Source organism: Aquila chrysaetos, chromosome 2 (assembly GCF_900496995.4).
Source record: "Aquila chrysaetos chrysaetos chromosome 2, bAquChr1.4, whole genome shotgun sequence".
In the NCBI taxonomy this organism is placed as follows: Eukaryota; Metazoa; Chordata; class Aves; order Accipitriformes; family Accipitridae; genus Aquila; species Aquila chrysaetos.
Genome location: NC_044005.1, coordinates 80,576,507 through 80,597,357, shown reverse-complemented (window position 1 = coordinate 80,597,357; position 20,851 = coordinate 80,576,507). Strand labels below are relative to the sequence as shown.

General features: G+C 37.5%; 1 protein-coding gene across 2 annotated transcripts in view; it reads right to left on the bottom strand.

The window, feature by feature from the left end:
- Nucleotides 1-20,851, bottom strand: part of EYS (eyes shut homolog) — a 1,018,924-nt gene that overhangs the window by 892,262 nt on the left and 105,811 nt on the right. For both annotated transcript variants that reach the window (XM_030007184.2, XM_030007189.2), the window contains exons 2-3: nt 7,469-8,326; nt 5,208-5,321 (exon numbers count right to left, since the gene is read on the bottom strand). In XM_030007184.2, coding sequence (XP_029863044.1) covers nt 5,208-5,321; nt 7,469-8,222 — 868 coding nt within the window. In that variant the 5' untranslated portion in view covers nt 8,223-8,326. The remainder of the gene's footprint in view (nt 1-5,207; nt 5,322-7,468; nt 8,327-20,851) is intronic.

Genomic DNA, 20,851 nt, shown 5'->3' with positions numbered 1-20,851 from the left:
TATTATGGTCTCTGGCCTAGAATAGGTATGTAGTCTGGAGAAGAGCTGAGTCTCTTAATCATCAGCTCAGTTCCATCTGTCATTAAGTTGCTTCACTTGGATACACAGAAAGTGAGGACAAGTACTGTCTGTGGACCATGGTGAAAGTACAGTGGAAGAAAGCGTCTACTGAATGGTAGTTTATGACAGAGGTTAAATGCAACAAAAGACACTGAGGAGACTCAAACTCTAACTTTGAAATTTCTACTTTAAATTGTTTTAAAAGTAGGTTAAAAATAAGCTGTAGAAAGGGCAAAGAAAAAAAATCAGCTGGAATTCTCTTACAGGAAGTATTTTATAATAAAAAATAAATAATTTTGTGATAGTTGATTCATGGGAGAGATGCAAACTCTTATTCTGGACATGCTGTCACAGATTTTACGGTACTTCTGAAACAAGGATGAAATATACATAAAGTGATGTGATTAAAAAAATCATCGTAACTTCATTAAACCCCTAAATACAACATGCATTTCCTTCCTTAACCCTAGAAGAACTTCAGCCATTTCAGTGTCATTCATAAAACCAGCCCAAAATCTTGACCATACTTTCTCCATTCCAGTGACATTGAGCAGTGATTAGGGAATATTGCTGCAGCTGGCAGCCTGGGAGAAGGAAGCAGATAATGATAGGAAAACATGTAAAAGTAGGCTGAGATGGACCCATGACTGATGGGGAGAGACTTTCTGCATGAATGTCACACTCCGCCCAACGAAGACCTCAGATTGCTGACCACTTGCTGCAAGTCTTGCCCCCTCTTCTTAAGGGAGACTGATGTACTGGTCTTGGGACCAAGAGGAGCACTGGAAAGCTGAGCATAATACCAAAGTAAAAAATAGATAGTAGGAAGGCGTTTCTGTATAATATTTTGAGGGGTATTATTAATAAGGCTTTAGGTATTAATTTGGGCTATAAGTGTTAGTATTAGACAAATTGAACTATTAGGCTGTTAAAACACTAATTGTACAAACAATAAATTCTTCTGTCCATATATATATATATAGTGAAGTCCTTTTACAGTTATGATCTTTTTCAAAGTACTCTGGCTGTAATCCACTGATTAAGCCAACAGACCATTTTAAACTAAAGCACCTGGATGATGGAAGCTCTAGCAAAGTGGCTCCAAGCAAAACCACCTAATTCTTATAGTATCTCCTGTCCCACAAGTGAGGAGGGAACTCGTTACGGCCTGTAAAGAGGCTAATTGGACCACTGGGGAAGGCAGGAAATGTAGGTCTCCCTTACAGGAATATGCGAAAAACTCCAATAATCTCAAGTGCTCTACAGAGGGTTGGTTTTTAATCACTTCTCTTACCTCCCATCTTCTCACCTAAGGGGTAAAAAGCTCTCCAGATTCAACAAAACACATTCAAATGGAAAACTACTGCTCTTAATCCACCACACGCTGTCTAGGGTAAGCACACTAAGCATTACCATTGCAGAGGTAGTTAAGATATTGCTGTTTCCTGTTGGTTGTGAATGAATCACGTTAATTTTCTGTGCATCTTCAGAACAGGACCACAACATCCATCAGAATGTCTGAGACATCCTCTTTGTTAGGGGATATATAACAGGCATCTCCTGTGGTGGACTCTGGAACCTGAGGAGCTCCCCTCCTTCCCAGCTGCCGGAGCTCAGCCCAGAGCCCCTGGAGACCTGGGAGTCCCTCTGTCCCAGGCCAACGGTTGAAGCTGTGGCTTTCCTGTTTGGAGGCTCAACCAGCAGCAGAGATGAACACGTGTGCCAGAGACATACACGTGCAGAGGACACTAGCACAGCCAGCTACACAGACTGCCCACAGACAGGGAGCTGCCTTTAACAACACCCACACAGAACATTACCAGAACTCACATAAAACATATGTTCAAAAAGACAAATCCCAGTCCTCCTCTCTGGCTGGTCGGGATTGAAGCTTGCTAGTGGAAACACACAGCCCCTTACTCTCTAGTTGAAAAGGACAGGCACATTCACGGACCCCTTAAATAGCGGCGTGGGACCTCAGCTCATCTAATATTGATGCCGAGATCCCGGGCCTCCTACTCACCAGATAGTCCAGCTTGAAGTCTGCTAACGAATTACACGTGCATGCACCAGGTTAGGGGAAAATATAAATGTTCTGGTCTTCCCAGTGGCTCATGCCCAGGCACACAGGCCCCATTACTCTTGGTCCCCTCTGCACTTGCTGATGCTGGGACTCCCACTTGCTCCAGCTGGTACCAGGCACAGGAACCACCATCACCCAAGGTCTAACACCAGTTGCTGGCACTAAATTCACTCACTGCAGACACATGCTCCTACAATCTGTGGTCTCCCTTCAGCTGCTGATGCTGATACCCTCATTCACTCCAGCTGCTGGCACCACAGACCTTAGGACGACTACCACCAGTGGTCTAACTCCAATTGCAGACCTCAAATTCAGTGACTTTCACCGCTCCAGTTTCTGGCATCTAGACCTTACAGCGCTCACAGATGGGGAGAGACTGAGATTACATGTAAAGAGAGTTAATAAAGGATTTCATAAGAATAATGGGTAGAGTACAGTGATTTGGAGCAGTGACTGCTCACACACTACCAGCCTATGTTATACCTCCTTCCTCTCTATACCCACCCTGTCCTTGCTTCGTCCAGATCCCCTTCTCCTAAACATTCCTTAATAAGCCTAAGGGTGCAAATTCTGGTAAGAATTGGAGTATTCAATCATAAGAATACTGGCATGCCTAATGCCAGCTGTTTGTTATTAAGTTATGTTAAAAATGTTGTTTCAGAAAAGAGTAAAGGGTGTTTTGAGAGCTCAGTGAATGAACTAAACAATTAATAAAAAATAAAAATACATAACTGACATGAACATATATATTGCTAGTCCAATAGATCATTCTATCATTGTGAACACAACTTGGACAAAGCAACCTTTACTTATTTTAAATAAATACTTGTAAATAATAATTGTAATTATAAATATAAAATAATTTTATTATAATTTTATTTACAGCTTATCAATTTACAGTAACAAGAATATTTCTTACTTTCATTCAGATCATGTGAACTAGTTACTGCCAGTCTCATACCTCATTTTGGAAAACAGGTATGTCAAAGTTTATCAAATCTTAAACATCATTTGCACAATTTTGTATTATGTTTGTGTTTTCTGTGCACAAGTTCGATATCAAAACAGAGGAACGTTTTGAATTTGCTGCCAACTTCACGCACTTAGAATAGCATTCGAGAGACAAGATTCATAATCACGCAACTCATCTTGTCTGAGAGCACAATACAGCCACGATGGAATAACAATAGAAAAATGTCTGCTTTCATAGAAAAATGTCTGTTTTCACATGGGTTGGGTTTTTTGAGGTAGCTGTTCTTGAAATTGCCTTAGTGCTAGTAAACACTTTTACACAAGATCACAGGAAGAAATGTAAACTTAAAACAACCACATCTGGTCACAAAATATATGCAAAATTATACTGTGTGTTAGTCAGTCAGTCCTGTTGCAAGGTATGCTGATGTCTTACCTACTTTCCTGTTACAGCAGGACCTGAGGGTATTTATATAAGAGCAGGAAAAAAGAGGTAAATTCCTGAAAGTGCTTTCTCCTCCCATGATACTTATTATGCTTAGAAACAAGAAAGGGTTCTCCATTTTCTTTTAGCTAACTGGAGAATAAAAAATGGAGCTAATTCACACTCATAGTCTCCTTTTCTCCTTCACAATCCTTACCAGCACCCTGGAGAATAGATTGCAATGATTGGTGCCATCCACTAGAGTTGAGTGTATTGAACTATTTTCATGTCATTAGGGGTTTGGGATTGCCATATCTGGAAGGGTGTTCCTCCCGTCTTCTCCCTTCCTCTCCCTCATTAGGTCAATATTGCAACGATACAAAAGATTTTTGTGGGGAAAATTTCAAAAGCAAGGTGGCCACACAATTTGAGTGAAAGGGACAAGAGTAAGTGTTCCAAAAAGCTAGAGACCATGCGTGGGGGAAAAGCTAGTTCTAGAAAACTTTACTAGTGGACTTTTCTCCTTTGGAAAAAAAAAAAGGGTTTTTTTTCCAATTTTCTCAGGATGATGTTGACCACAATGCTCTCTACAGTGAAGGAGGAAAAGGAGAGTAATATAAAACAGATTTACTAGGCATTTAGAATTAAGCATGTCTATCCCATTTTGAAAATTATAGTTCTACACAGACTTTACTAAAATGCCAACAAGAATGTTCTGTCTTTCACTATGAAAATAAAGATTGGCTCTTGGATCCCTCTAACTCCCTTATGCTATTTTTTTTTCTTTTTTTTTTTTGTTTTTCTTTTAGCTCTGCATCTCAATGTAATGATTTGTTTATATTCTATGATTGTCAGGGATAAGTGATGCTTCCAAGAAAGAGACATTTTAAAAAGTTTTACTGTCCCTGGATATGCAAGTGCTAGCTTTATGCTTAGCTCATTCTTAAAAAATGTTCTTCTGAGTATTGCTACTTCTCTTATACCAACACAGTAAATCTCTGCTGTGAAGTACAAGAATGAATAGTGTTTTAAGTTTGGCTGCTATCCTGACCCCCAAGAAAAAGTGTTTACAATAGGATGGCTTTAGATACATTTTCCAATTCAAGCTTTTCTCATGAAAGCATCTTATTTGTCCAATATATCATAAGTAAACCGATTAGCTTCTGAAACTTGGGGGTTTTTTTAATCAAGACATACCACTAAATCATGAGATATTGACTCTTTAAATTATTCCCATCTTATTTTTCTAGCACAGCTATTAAGAGGATGCTGAAATTATGAATACAGCTGTCATGATCATTCTAAATCATCCAGCAAGAGCTTTTGATACTATTCTTGCAAACTCTGTATTTGAGAACCAGTGAGTTAGTGATTATGAGTCTTCCTTTGCCATAATGCCAAAAGGAGAAAGGTATTCTTGGATGGGATCCAATTATGAAAAGCCTCTATCATTTATATGGTTTTATTTTAGTACATGGGTATTTTAGAATAGTCACATGGAAGTCTGATTTTTTTATTTTACAAAACCTATTTAAAAAAAAAAATCTGAGGAAATTGCAAACTATGCAACAATCCTCTAAAATAACTGCTTTAATAAAGCAAAAGTTGACACCATTATTATAACACAGAAACCATTATTATAAGACAAGAAACAAAGGTGATTCTTACCTGTAAAGCCCTTGTCACATTCACAAAGAAAAGTGTTTGGAGTAACATTGCTGCAGTTGCCATTGAAACATGTATGGGGCTGGCACTGTCCAACTATTTCTGTACAATTTTTACCTATTTAAAAGGGATAATAGGAACACTGAACTTTAGTAAAAAATAATATTTTTTCCTGAAATGTCAAATTTATATGTAAAATAAAAAATTATATTTAATAGATAGGTGGATGGACAGATAGGTATTTGTGCTAAGGTTGGTCGCTAGTTTTCACCAGAATTACTGAAGTTCTAGAGCAAGGCAGAAAGATATTCAGCTGCTGTAAGATGAGCTACTGTGCTCAACCTCATCTGCCATATAGTTACAAATTCACATGTAGGTTAAAATGCAGAAATGCTATTAGTACTGTAATATTTGTTTCTTTTTGACAGGAATCTAGCTTACAGTTTCTTCCAGCATTGCAAACAAAAGATGTTCTCATGTGGAGTCCAGTTTGACTGAATTTTTAATATGCAGCTTTCTGGAAATTACAATTTTAAAATGTTTATGCTATTACAGCATATGGGTCTAAGTACCGTATAATTATGCTTGCCACTTGAATTGTTGCTATGACATTATTCACACTTCAACAACTTTTCAAATTTCTAATAGACTTCATATTATGGGATGCACTTTTTTCCTCCCTTACTCTTGTGTAGCCACGTCCATAATGTATATTTAATCTCCTAGTTCTTCTTGTTTACATACAGCTTATTTACTGGATCAGTATTGCTAGTACAAAATTATGGCATTAGCCAACACTGTCCCATATAGGCTAACAGAATATTTTAAGCATTGCTTATTGTTAACATTAAGCATGATCATTGCTTTTAACAGAATTGCTTGTGAATCTCTCCATTAATTTGAATTAAAGTAGTACCAGACACTTACTGATATTATTTTCAAAGCATTTTACACAGCCCCCAGAAATTATAAAAGAAATAAAGTACTGCATACCATCAATGTTTTCCACTATTTTACTAAACTTTGAATAATTATAAAAATCTTTTTCTCATAACATTGACTTATTCATACCTGCATAATCTTCTATTTGCAAATGCATTAGTAACCAAATTATTATGCAGTTTGAAAAGCAATTAAAAATAAATTACAGCAAGCTTTATGCAACATAACCTTCATTTCTGTGTTCCATGAACCTCACTCGTTCCTGACTCATCAGCTGTGTTTCATAGCATAGCATCGCTATTGCGAGTGCACAGAAGTGCAGTCCATCAAAGGAACATTGCTAGAATTCTGCACCACAAGTACAGAAGAGCTACAACAATCCTTTTTGTGATGTGAATTAATAATTCTGGTACTTTCTGAAGGATTCCCAAACCCTTTGGTCTGAATGCAGGAACAATATACCCATAATTTCCTTCGTCCCCTTTTCTTCCTCCATGAAATCCGGACAATGGTTAGGTAAGAATGTATCTAAACATGCTGTACACTCTGGTAGTCCAATCCCAAACCCAGATTCAGTTTCTCCAGTGGGTTTTGGGTAAGTACGGCAATATTTCCTAGATAGAATTAGGTGAATTTTATTTGTGAAATATTTAATTTGGTGATAACAGTACATTTAGCAAACTCCTTTTGAAAGGAACTTTACAGCGCAAAACAATCTGGAAGAAAAGAGTAAGTGCGTGCTTTGTTTTGCTTGCTCGTCTACTTAAATGTTTGACTTCTCAATTAAAAAACAAATTCTGATTTAAAAAGTTTCTCTAATGTAATTTAAAAGGTCTTTAAACTGAAAAGGGAGGTTTTGTGGCAGGTTGAATGAAAAGTTCATTTCAACAAAACTGTTTGCTGTTTTTCAGCAGTTTGGTTAACTAACTTTTGGGGGGAGCTTACTCCAAATGATTTATGTTATTTTGGTGTAAGAACTTGAACTGCTGAACAAACAAACAAACAAAAAATCAGTTACTTCTGTAAGTTCACAAGTACTTACCTATGTCTCGTGGTTAAGTGGGAAAGAAGCATGATAAGAACTTGTTCTGGTTTTCCCCACAATGCACTCATGAATGTAAGCAAGTACAAACTGTCTTCAAATGACTGCACAGTCTCCTATGAGTGACTACATGTAAAAGAGACCCAGTGCAGGCGTGGTAGTGGCAATGGACAATCAAATTATACAAAAACCTTGCTAATGAAGTTCTCACTGTTTTATTATCCATTAAGGAAAATGTATTATCTATGTAACATTTATTGCTATAGGGGAAAAGAAATACCTGAAAATTTTGGAGGACATGTGCATTCATAAGAATCTCCAGAAAGTTCTGATTTCTCAGTGCAGGAGGCATTGTTGTGGCAAGGTTTAGTGGAGCACATATCAAACTTCTGGCAGAATCTTCCAGAATACTGTGAGAAACAATGGCAATTATATGCTTTTTCCCAAACATGGCTTAGACATTTTCCATGCCCAGAGCATAATGGTGCGTTTGGAGACTGTTGGCAAAATTGCTGCTTCACGGTTACGTTCAGACGGAGGCCCATGTTGCACAATAGCGGACCTCTCTTATGAAGCTCTGCAAAGTAATGAGTTCCAGCACCAAGCCAGTTAGGGTCAACTTGGTGCAGTCCTCTTATCTGGCAAACAAAAATCAACTGCTCTTGAAGAAAACTAGCTTTAGGGCAGTTAATAAATTCTTCCTTAGACACATTTACCACATTCATTCCGTAGGACTCAAAGGATGGCTCAGAGGAGATGAAGAGACTATCACCTAATTGAAGCTGTAAGGGGCATATCTGAGGGATACTGAGATTTTGTTCTTCCGAGATTTCCCCAGTAATACTTTTATTCATGTTCCAGCATTCAGTGTAAAAGTCTGAGCAGATGTTTTCCCTTGGTTTCCATTTTATTACACTAGGTTTTGGTTCCACTCGCCATTCAGCAGTCATTTCCCTCTCACATATTACCTGCCCATTTACAACGCATAGCTGAAGAAAGCACACAAACGTGCAAACTGCTGATTTTATAGTCATTGTTTCACTTGGCAAATGGGAGTTGACTTTCACACCTGCTTCATTACGGAGGATAGCTTCAGAACACTTGTTCCTTAAGGTTCATCTGTACTTTCCATGGCAGCCTAGGAATTCAAACAGAGAAAAATATTTCTGTTTTCACACCAAACACAGTTGAATATCAAACCCTCATTACAAAAACAGAAATTATACAACAAAGCAAGATCTACATCTAATTACACTGATGTGAAAATGGAATAAGTCCAATTAACTGATCAGAACTACACTGCTGTAACTAAAGTCAGATTTTTCTTATTTCATTCCTGCTAAAGATTTGATTTTCATTTAGTGCATTATGTATTGAAGAGAAAGAGCTTAAAAGCATGATTTCCATATTCCCTCCCCCTGTTGACAAAAACTAATGATAACCAAGTTAAGATAGGACATCTGTGGCAAAACTAAGAAGTAAACCAGAACATCTAAGCTCAAGTCATGAGCTTTAACCATAGATGTTTTCCTGATAATGATTTATCATTAATTTATGATAGAAGTAGATATTCTAAAAACGTAGGCATGTGAATTACAGCTTCAATGAAGAAAACATACAAGCACATCCTCAAATCTTTTATGTTCACATACACTCAGCAAAACATTTAATTAAATCCTTAGTTTTCAAAGTATATATCTGAAAACCAAAGGTCCTTAGTCATATGCTTGAGGTTCTTGATGTATCACAGTCAAAGCCAGCAGACTACAGAGTCCTACAGGACTATTTAATTTATAGAAAAGTCTTTTTTGGTCCTTCAATATATCTGGCAATTTTTATTGCATGGGGATGAGTGATTACAGAACAGAAAGAAAACCAAAATAAGATTATGAAGGTTATTCTTGGAGTCATACAGAAAATGATGAAAACACAATATGATGTTTAATACCTTAGAAATTGTCAATAGCTTTGAGTTAGTAGCATTTTAATTTGCCTTAAATATAATGTTTTTTCTCCCTTTTAGTTCTACAATGCCTTTTTTTTTCTCAGTATATTTATCTTACACTTTAAGATAGTGGCCTCCAAACTGACATTTACAAATGAGAAAATTGTTGTAAAGAATAAACTGCATCTTACAAGGGAAGCCATTTAATAAAAATAAACAATTGCATTTATATTTTGAAATTTGTTTACATTGTTTTCATTTTTACACAGCATGTGGAATGACATGTGGATGTGTATATTTCTACACCTACATACACTTGGTCTATCTCTATAGTGCACATGGATTGATACTGCTTTAAATACATAATTTCATTAAATGTCCTCCTCTTCCCCCACGTACTTCAAAAATATTTTGGAGCATACTTTGGAGCATGCTGAGAGATCAAAGTAGGACAGGAAAGACACTGTTTGTGGAAACCTTGAGCTGGAGAGTATTAAATGACTCAGGGAGCTGTTGAAAATTACAGAATAATGTCAAAGGCTGGTATTCAGTCTCTCCTATCGTCACCTAAATTGGGATGAAAGCATCTAAAATTTAGCTATGTCCTATTAGTAAATTGGTGTGCATGTGAACCTGTCCCAATGACCTTTGTGTCGGAGCGTGACCAGCTCTGCTTAAGCCTTTGAAGATCTCAGAAAAATGTGGACTATGACTAACTAGTAGTAATAATAGCAGACTTGAGGTGTAGAATATTAAACTCAGAAGAGGTGGAAACTAGATTTTGATCCTCCTCCCAGAATAGTTTTAATTTAATTAGTGAATCCCAACTCTGCCTTCAAACAGTTGAAGTACTCTAACCACCTAGCTCCACAGCCAGGCAAGTATGCTAATTTCTAATTCCTCTGTCTGTCTCTGTATTTCCACCCCTGGGAGCTAATTCCCCACAGAAAAAAAAGAAAGGACATGGATCTGCACAAAAACTACTAGCCTTGTTACAGAATACTCATAGTCTTTCTATTTTGAGACCGTTCCATTATCTTCAGAATCTCATGATGTTCAACGATACCATTAGATAATGTGCTATCAAATGTGTAGTTTGGATCATTTAGCATTTTTTCTTTTAAGGTAGCAGTGTTGAACTATTATATCCATTATAGGTGCTATTACATCTGTCACTATTATCAGGTGTAAAAGTCTATGCTCTATATTACTGTACATTTAGAAATCCTACATTCAGCAACCCATCTTTACATACCTTTTTCATAATGACATTTTCTCAGGGGTTACTAAAATAGATGTTTATAAAAGGTTATTTTTCTTTTTAGACACTTCAAAAAGAAAGCTGTTGCATGTCTAATGTGGAAGAATTCTTGCCCACTTATATTTTGCCCTTCATTCATGTAATTATGTACATTTCTAGTATCATATACAGACTTCATTTTTACAGGTAAAGAAAATGTGTTTCCTCACAATATTTATATGGGATAAAACTACTGAGCTATTTTAAAGTAAGTAATCAGTAGTATTTTAACGGTTGATACTCTGACTTCACAAAAATCATTACTAGTCTTCATGCAACTGAAAGATTATTATGGGAGTACTAGAATTAATAATGTTAAGTAAACAAATACATTCTGTAAAAGCAATGGAAAAAAACAGGGGAAGATGGAAAAGAAACATCAAGAGAGAACAAAGATTGGTTTCTTAGCAAAAAAATCAGGAGGAAAAAAAGTTACATAGTGAAGAGTATGAAAAGTAATGAGCTATGCATGAAATAGAGTTACAGTAGTATCATACATGACTTAGAAAATCAGCCAAGAAATTAAATATCTGCAAAATGCTGATGCCATGTCATGAGACGAAATGATGATGAGATGAAATTTGAAAGTGATTATGATAACTGTTGTATTTTAGGTCTGCTTTAGGCAAGGAGAAAAACTTCCTATCTATAACCCCAGATGTTTCCATGTAATTGATGAAGACTAAGAAAAGTCCAAGACTGGGACTTGTACAGACACACAGTAAGATACTTGATGAAAATCTAGCTCTTAAAGTTACATAAGGCTGGGTGAAAGGCAGCACAATGCTCTATTTTGTACTAAAGGACAACTAAAGCAGAAAGGTTTATGCAGAACCCCAGTGAAGCCATTTAAAAGCAAAAATGAATCCCAAGTTATGTGCATTCCAGTCCAGTATCTTAAAGATTATGTTTCCTTTCTAATCAATGAGACATTAATTAGTAACGACAAAAATAAAGTACATTTTAAGCGAGATTGGAGAAAACCCACAGAAGATACCTGACTCTAAGAGCCTCTCAGAAAAAAAAAAATCTATCAAAGAAGAGAATAAATCAGAAAATGTTTAGGAACATCGTGTCACCATGTTGGGGCCAAGAATGAACGTCCTCTTGCCACTTCCCCACACGTCACACGCACACTTTGCAGACTGCCCGGCTGTGCTTGAGGTCAGCTCTGGTGGGATGCGGCTTTGACTTTGGATCAAACTGCTGTGAAAAGAGCTGAGAGGGAGCTGGGGGAGGGTTTGCTGGGGGTCCCCCACCTCGCCCAGGAACTGCATTTAAGCTCAGGTTCTCGCCCTTGGTCCTCACCTGGGCTATGCTGCAAGTAAGCTGGTACCTGACCTTCTACCTTGCTTACCTGGGCCTTGACCCTCACCCAAATATTTGAATTACTGGTTTGATCTCAGGATCTGTCTCCTCACTGGGGAGCTGCCTGGGAACCACTGGACTGTTGGCTGGCTCTGAGTGCCATCCCTGGACCCGCTCTGTGCTTCTCGCATGGGTGCTGTGGGACGGTACCCCTTGTCACTGAGGTCACTGTCACTCCGCCCTCTCAGCACCCCTCCCTTGCAGGACAGCCCATGTTTGCTGCTTCCTGGGACTGTGATATCATGCTCACTTTATTTCTGATGCATGTTTAAAAACATCACATTTAAGCATTACTTAATACAGAATCATAGAACAATAGAATGGTTTGGGTTGGAAGGGACCTTAAAGACCATCTAGTTCCAACCCCCCTGCCATGGGCAGGGACACCTTCCACCAGACCAGGTTGCTCAAAGCCCCATCCAACCTGGCCTTGAACACTGCCAGGGATGAGGACAACCTCTCTGGGCAACCTGTTCCAGTGCCTCACCACCCTCACGGTGCAGAATTTCTTCCTTACATCTCATCTAAATCTACCCTCTTGCAGTTTAAGGCCATTACTCCTCATCCTGTCACTACACTCCCTGATAAAGAGTCCCTCCCCATCTTTCCTGTAGGCTTGTGTCCCAGTTCCTCCAGGGTGGTTGTAGGAGGTTGGGGTGTTGTATGTAACACAATTTTTTCTTCTGCCCTGTGCTTAATGGATTCCTGATGCTCAGTTCCTTAATGTTCTAGCCCTGGTATGGCTTGCCTATGGCCGCAGTCTCTGAGGATGTGCATATCCCTGTGGCATGACGTACATCCCCCAACACATCTCCAGCCCCTAGCAGCTACCAGTGACTCTTGCACTCATGCCCGAGCAGGGCCATGATCTCCTCTGGTCTGGTGACGATTTGGTGCAGGTGGGTTTCCCCACCAGTCTTTGTGTCAGTCCCAGAGCCCTCAGGAACCATCCATAAGGAGCAGAAGGTGGTTCATGGCCTGGTCCCACTACAACCTTGCTACTCAAATCCAGTCCTGTGTACCTATTACACCCTACACAGCTCTCATTTACTTCACTCACAGTTTTGTGTGCTCAACATGCACACATACCAGTGTAAGGACTAGAAACCGGCCAAAAAGGCAGTCCAAGGAGTCACAGAGGTAAAAGAAATTCTAGAAAGAGCATATGTCTTATTTCAAGTGTCACGGTTTTCCTTAGGCGGGGGGGGGGGGAAGACATTCTTTTTGCCTGTCATCTTTATTGTAGTTCTCTTTCTAAGATCATGAAACCCCTGACCATGACTGTGGCCATGACTGTGACCGGGTGAGGTCAGAAAAGCTGTGAGTACAGGAAACTCAGGAGTAATGGGAGATTACCATGCTACCATGGTACATTGGGCAAATAGCTCAACACAGCATAATTAAAGATTAAAGATTATCTTTTTATGTCGGATCAGTGACTGTTCCATGGAGCAGTAGGTTAGAAAACACAAAAGGCAAAGCAACCTTTGCCATGATTCTGGTTATTTTATATGTCCTGATTCAGAATTGAAGAGTGTCTCTCTAACAGAGGCCATCATGTACTTAGATTCAAAATGCTTGCAGAAGGAACAAAAGTAAAAAACAAGCCCACAGTTGTCCTCAGTTTCTAAAAAAGAAACTATTAATGCAGTTAATTTGTTAAAAGGAGGCTTAAAAGAGGAAAATGGTGTTAAATGCTCATAGAAAAAGTAAAGACTATATAAGGATACTGTATTTGAGACAGAGAAAAAATGTATACCATTAATTAGGGCTTGAAAATGGATAAAAGGGAGCTGGCGTGGCTAAACTGGAGGGTGTGTGAAGGAAAGCAAGAAGCAGACATTAGAATCTGAAGTTCCCTATAAATAAATCAAATAAAACCATCACAGACTTGGTAGGTTGAATGTGAAAACATAGATTCATATAAAAATACTAGAGGGATCAAAAGAATTTGAAGAGCAAGTAACAGTATCAAAACCAACAACAAATCTCTAGAAAGACAGCAGTAATAGAAAGCCTAATGGAGAGCCTCCATGACCAACAGACATTCTGGGTACAAAAGGAATATTCAAGGAGATATTTAGAAAAACTAAATTATATGTCTTTATATTCACTATGAAAGAGTTTTATGAGGCTGGTACAAAGGATTTGTTAAGGTCCGAAGTGTTGATAGAAGACTGTCGTGGTTTAACCCCAGCCAGTAACTAAGCACCACGCAGCCGCTCACTCACTCCCCCCCCACCCAGTGGGATGGGGGAGAAAATCGGGAAAAGAAGTAAAACTTGTGGGTTGAGATAAGAACAGTTTAATAGAACAGAAAAGAAGAAACGAATAATGATAATGATAACACTAATAAAATGACAACAGCAATAATGAAAGGATTGGAATGTACAAATGATGCGCAGTGTAATTGCTCACCACCCGCCGACCGGCACCCAGCTAGTCCCCCAGCGGCGATTCCCCGCCCCCACTTCCCAGTTCCTATACTGGATGGGACGTCCCATGGTATGGAATACCCTGTTGGCCAGTTTGGGTCAGGTGCCCTGGCTGTGTCCTGTGCCAACTTCTTGTGCCCCTCCAGCTTTCTCGCTGGCTGGGCATGAGAAGCTGAAAAATCCTTGACATTAGTCTAAACACTACTAGCAGCAACTGAAAACATCGGTGTTATCAACATTCTTCTCATACTGAACTCAAAACACAGCACTGTACCAGCTACTAGGAAGACAGTTAACTCTATTCCAGCTGAAACTAGGACAAAGACATTTAAAACAAAATAAACAGCTGCAACAGTGAACCAGACTCCATGAAATACCCAGTTCTAAGGGAGCTCAAGAATTAAATAGATTTTTTGTGTATAACCTGTTACTTAAAACTACCTCAGTAAGAAACACAGGGGAAGAGACAACATGACTCTTGTAAAGCAAAGTCAGGCCTCAAGACACTGATTAGATTTCTCTGAGGATTCTTCATAAACAGAGTATTACAAAATCACTCTAAAAAATTTGGGATTGTGTCTTTGCCTGTTAAAGTATACTTGCTACAGGATAAGAAGAAAGTAATGTATTTTATATCATTTAAATGCAAGAACTGCCTATAGAAGAATCAAAATACATTAGTCCTTCCTCCCAGTTGTGTGCCCTACTATGCTCTTTCTTAATGACCAGTGGAACTTGAGTTATTTTCTGCTCAGTGTTATCACTTCTTTTGGAGGACAGTTGAAAAGTGGATTCCTGTAAATCTAGTTTATCTTCTCATTGGTGATAGAAGGAGATGAGAGAAAGATGGAGGAAAATTTCATGTTTAGGGGGGAAGGTTCAAGAGACTGGTGAGGCAGGGACAGTAGGGATCTGGGTTCTTGCAGCTCTTAAAGAGTAGTCACAGGCCTCCAAACTGATGACAATACTTTCTAAGGACTGAAGCACACAGAGTTTGAGGCAAGCCAGAAAATCGTTGAGATGGCTGGAATCAGTGATTTGCACAGTGCAATAGGTAAGAGCTGTTAATAAACTCTTTCTGTGTACGTTCTGTCTTCCTTGATTTTCTCTGTTAAAAAGCTTATAATCAAACATGCTGTTTGAATAAAACATGGCTTTATTTCTTAGCTTAAAACCTTTGGGGGAGCTTGCTTGAATAGATGGGCTATGCAGAGCATGCCTGTAGAAAGTAAATCTGCTTCTCCAGTTGATGGAGGGTATGTCAATATGCTTGTCTCTGTCAATATGCTTGATAAAACACCTTTTCCTACATTCTCTGAAGAACTTGCATTGTCCCAGGATCTACATGCTGTTGTGCCACTGCTGCAGTGGCACAGTGGATCATATTCACATTTGGTGAAAACTGCTCACAATACAAACTGGAGAAGAAAAGGACAGATTCAGAAGTTTATCTCTCAGCCAAACCTGAAGATAACTTCACAAGCTACTGAGAATGGCATTCCCTCTAGTCCCACTGACTTCACTCTGCTGAATTTCACAGGTTTGCTGCAGTCACTGATGATGCTTATGGTGCCTGGGGGAAAAAACATTGCTAGAAATATTAACAACAGAAATTGCTAAGGAGCACACTGTGTTCTTGTGATAAAATTCCTTTCTAATATTCCTTAATCTTCATACTAATTTACATAAGTCATATTTAGTTAATTGCACTACAGCTGCATTAATAGAGAAGGTGGCAGTGTTTTTAAATGTATTTTGTCCTTTAACACTGCTGTACATGCCAACACAAGGTCCACAACAATGGACAAGAAGCTTCAAGCCCTTTAATAGTTCTAGCACAATCACAGAACAAGGTTCTGAAAGTGACCATCAGTGTTGATGATAAAGAGCATTGACATTCATTGAAACATGTTTGGAGTGTTTACTTCAGTTACATTCCTTCAAACAGCTTCCCTGATTAGTGGTGTGTGAAGAATGAAATGAAAACAGATTGAGTTAGAAAAGGATACACATTTCTTTTGCCCATCATCATGCTACCTTTGCTTTTGGTGTTTAAAATTTGAAAATATTTAGTCATGCCAGTAACGCATGTGTAAACTTTTTAAAAATGGAAGCAGGACTTTCAAGACGGAAAGTATGATGGGCAATGTAAAACTGTAACAGGATTCTAAATGCAAAAGAAAAGCTTAGCTTTAGTTCTTGTGTACAGAAGTAACATGTAGACTGGGAGCCAGAGCCACCAATATCTGTGTTCTGCCACTGACCACCATGTTTACTGCTGGATTGCCTTGAGGATTCTGCTTCTCTGCAGTTCTTGTGATAATATATTTCCACTGCTGTCCAGATAGAATCACTTGTGTTGCTGATTTTATTGCTCAATGCAGAAACAATTTGTTTTATTAAACAATACTTAGGAAGGCACACTAGATTTGCCTTCTGTGTTCCTTTTTACTTCTTTCATGTTGAATACTCAACTGTTCTAAAACATTGTTTGCTGTACTTAATACATTGTGGTTCATGAATGAGGTGTTACTGCTTTGAAATCTCAAAGACAAGGACTTTAAAGAGGTTTTTTTTTTTCTTCATTACTGTTTCTACATATGAAAAATACAAATATTAGAATTTCATATATAAATCCTCACCAGAGAGGTGAGAAGTTTGGACAATAGTTCTTCATGCATTTTGCTTTGTTAGAAGAATTTGCTTACCCAAAATAATCGAATATTATATGCTAATTTTACTTTTTAGAAAACTACTCTTTTTCTGTAAGGGGGTGAACAATGAAACAGTTTGAGATAAAAGTACTCTAATGTAATTAAATTATCTATGGTGATATCAGCCCATTTTATAATATAACAAATCACAAAATATGTGAAGTACCTAACACTCAGCTGATTGGAATATTTACACTAGTTTCACTGAATTTGAATTGAGACCTCTGTGAATGATAGATAAAATCATGAAAAAAAAAAAAAAAAAGGGTAACGGATCGTGCAGTAATGAAAGCAATGAGCACTGTACCATGAGTACAGTTAGACCTTGAATGTTAGCATTTCTCAGTTGAATAGAAGATTACTATACCATGAAAAATTCTATAGGTAAAACTATTTATATGTGTCCAGTAATGCCTGATTTTACACTAAATATGACTCAGAGTGTATTTTTAGGTTTTTGTTTTATATATTGCAATGAACTCACTTTCAAAGTTAAACAAATGTGCTAGTATCAATAAATATTTTCAATAAGTTTTTCATTCTTCAACTGTGGTTAAAATCTGACTGAAAAATCCAGATGCAGTTGGATAGTTGATTATAACTTGCCTTTAAAAGCCTAAAACTTTCATGAATATGTTCCCAACACAGATTAGTAGTTATTCAAATTGCTAGACTTAGAAAAGATCAATTTCAGATAGCATAAAATTGCTTACAAATAAAAAATAATTACAGAGATTTCACAAACAATTTTGTCTTCTGATCTTGTTTTTAGGATTTCTCAATACTTTTTTTTTCTTTTCTACTAGAAGTGGCATATTTCTAAATTTAGAAAGTAGTCACTAAGACAATTCATACTAAATTAAGATCAACTGTACATTAACTACCATGTAGGTGTACTCTTAAGAATCTTATTCTTATATATCTTTTACACCTTCAGTATTCAAAATCTGGAACCATATTAAGGACGTAACTCTCTGGTGCAGAACAAATTGATCTGCACTACACATCAAGATCCACAAATCAATTTTAAATCTATTATCACCTTGTGTCCATTTCTCTGAGGTTTTTTGAGTTCCTATAGCAGGTATTTTATAGGTGCATTTACAGTAACCTTTTCATTAAGATCAGAAGTATCCTTCTGAAGCCAATTCCAAATCAACCTCTCAGCATACTTCTGTTCACATAAGGTAGCAATCTCAGAACAAGTGAACGTTCAGATGAAACAAACCTGAAATAAACGCTTCAAGAATGTACCTAGTGCACTCCAGTGACTAATGGATGGTTGATCCATATGTGTAGGGCTAGTCTGCAGTAAAACTCCCTGAAAGAAGAATAGAATGGATATCAGGTAGCAGTATCTGGTAGCTTCACTGCTTCACTTTAAAAATCCTCTCTTATTACTCCACACTGCTTGAAAATGTAGACATATCTGTGAACTAAATGTGAACTAAAATAGAACTAATTTCCTAAACTATTCAAGGAGTTAAACTCTGTTGTATTCAGCAGAATTGTTCCCTAATTACAGCAAAGGAATTAAGTTTAATCTACCTGAGAACTAGCATAAATCTTGAAAAGAAAATTAATTTTTGCCAACTCCAGCTAATTTAAGTCCAGTGAATTGGCCTCAACACTGTGTTAGAGAAAGTATCAGCCTGATTTGTTCATTCTTAAGGAATCATATTAGTCAAGGATTGCTTAACTATTGCAGTTCATTGTAACTGTAGTTGAGGACAGAAAGAACAAGATTGTTGGAGACTTCTAGATGTCCTACTTAGCTGAAAAATGAATCAGCATAGGAGCAAGCCAGATGTTAAAGGAAGGCTCAATTCTCTTTTGAATTTGTATCAAAGTATTCAGAAAGGATCAGAGCACTATGGTTTCACTTTTGTCTTTTGTTTATGTTTTTTTTTTTTTAAATACTAGGATGCATTTTTTCCAAGATAAAATAGACCCTGATTATACTAAATGGTTTAAAAAAAAAAAAAGACTGGAATTATTAGCAATACCTAAGAACCAAACAGTATTATTTAGGAGCTACATAAGTATTAAAATATAGTAATATGGTAGGAAGTAAAAAATGTAAGATACAATAGCTATGTCTATAGTAATAAGTATCGGGGTTTTTTGTCATTCTGGAAGTGGGAAAAAGACATTGATCTTCTATACTGTTAAACTGTTAGGTTGGCTCTTGGAACAACTGTGACCATTACCAACTCATACTTTAACAGTCAGTTCTCAAACACAATTTGTGAGACGTCAGGCCAAGGATCATTCCCAATAGGCAGTCACATGTTCTGGAGGCTAACAAAAGGTGATCGTTTGGATAGGTCAGACAATCCCGTTAAGCCTCAAGACCAGACAACAGGCTCTGGAAATATTCCGTTACTAGAAAAACATCTCCAGGCCTTTAATGTAGGATATGATTATACTATTTCAGGGAGTTGGGAAGCACAAGAAAAAGGACAATGTCTATGTCTACCTGAAAAAATAATTGCCAAGAATATATGACCCAGAATACGTGTCCAGAATATATGAGTGCTGTTTTACTAGCATTTTGAAATACATTGTATATAAAAGCAAAATTCTGTGAATAACGGCAATAAATTAAATTGTGTGACTCACAATATTAACACACAATATTAATTTAGGCTTTTTATGCAACTTGGTAGCTGTATTCTTGAAAGTTAAAAAAAAAAAGGTAATTAATGCCACCTATGACAGTTATGTATCATTTTCTGTGTTTTTTGTTGCCTCTGTCATAATTCTTGTATGAATTCACAGAGTAAAGAGTATGGGGCATCTGTATTTCAGGGATGAGAAGGAAAAATCAGAAAGCTCACAATTATCACCATATTTATTTTGAAAAACACAAGCAAATAGGCAGATGATTAAATCCTCCTAGGTCTTCAGAAGTCACTATTAACACTCTGAATATCAGCCAAGCCTTTACAAGTCTTGTCAATAACCTGAGTTCTATCTATCATCTGAGTTAAACTGCAGCAGGGGCACAGGGAAAACCTTTTTCATATATGGCACAGAAAAATAAGGTAGTTTTCAAAGCCAACCCTTCCACTAGTCAAGATGAGACAAATAGAATTTTAATCTAAATTTTGAAGAAGGTATCATGTGGATTGCATAAAAGAATTTCAGTCTTGATGTCAAAATGATATGAAGAGCTAACAAGTATAATGTTAGAAAGGAACTTGCAGTTCTCCTAAAACCTCTGCTGAAACTGACATTCAGGGAGTAATCAAGACTCTACAAATAATCCTCAAAAGCAGATTTTAGCTGATGGTGGGAAAAAAGCCTGGGGATAGCAAAAAAAAGAAGTGTATCATCAACATTATTCTCCAGATTCTCATCACAAATAATGATCATGGTGAGTTATCTTTTGCTGACATAAATGTCTTGGTGTTCCTGGAACAGTATTCAAACTCTCTACTTGTGAGAAAGCAGGTATCTTGTCACCTGCTTCAATTGCAGAAACACACTACAGGACAGAAAGTTTTATAAAACTCTGATGAGATTGTGCTTGAATTTAATTGCTGAAAAGATCTGGTTTGGACCTCATGCTGCTTTTATTCAAGTGGTGAATTTATTCAGCTATATTTGTGTTACTAGTCAAAGCAGCAACGCTTCCTGGCTCAGAGGAAAAAGGTTACTGATGCATCAAAATTAATTTACATTGGTATCTGAACTTTAGTTTCCTTTTCTTAAAACAACATTGTTCCAATGGTAGATTTTGGATGGGTAAAATGCATGTATTTTACTCAGACTTTCATCATGATCTCAGAAAATTAATTTCTCACACAACAGTGAGAGATTCCTTGATTTTCTCCTGATCATTCATGAAAGAGGTGCATGTGCCAGAGTAGCCTTCAGCTCTGAGGGAAGCGTGCAG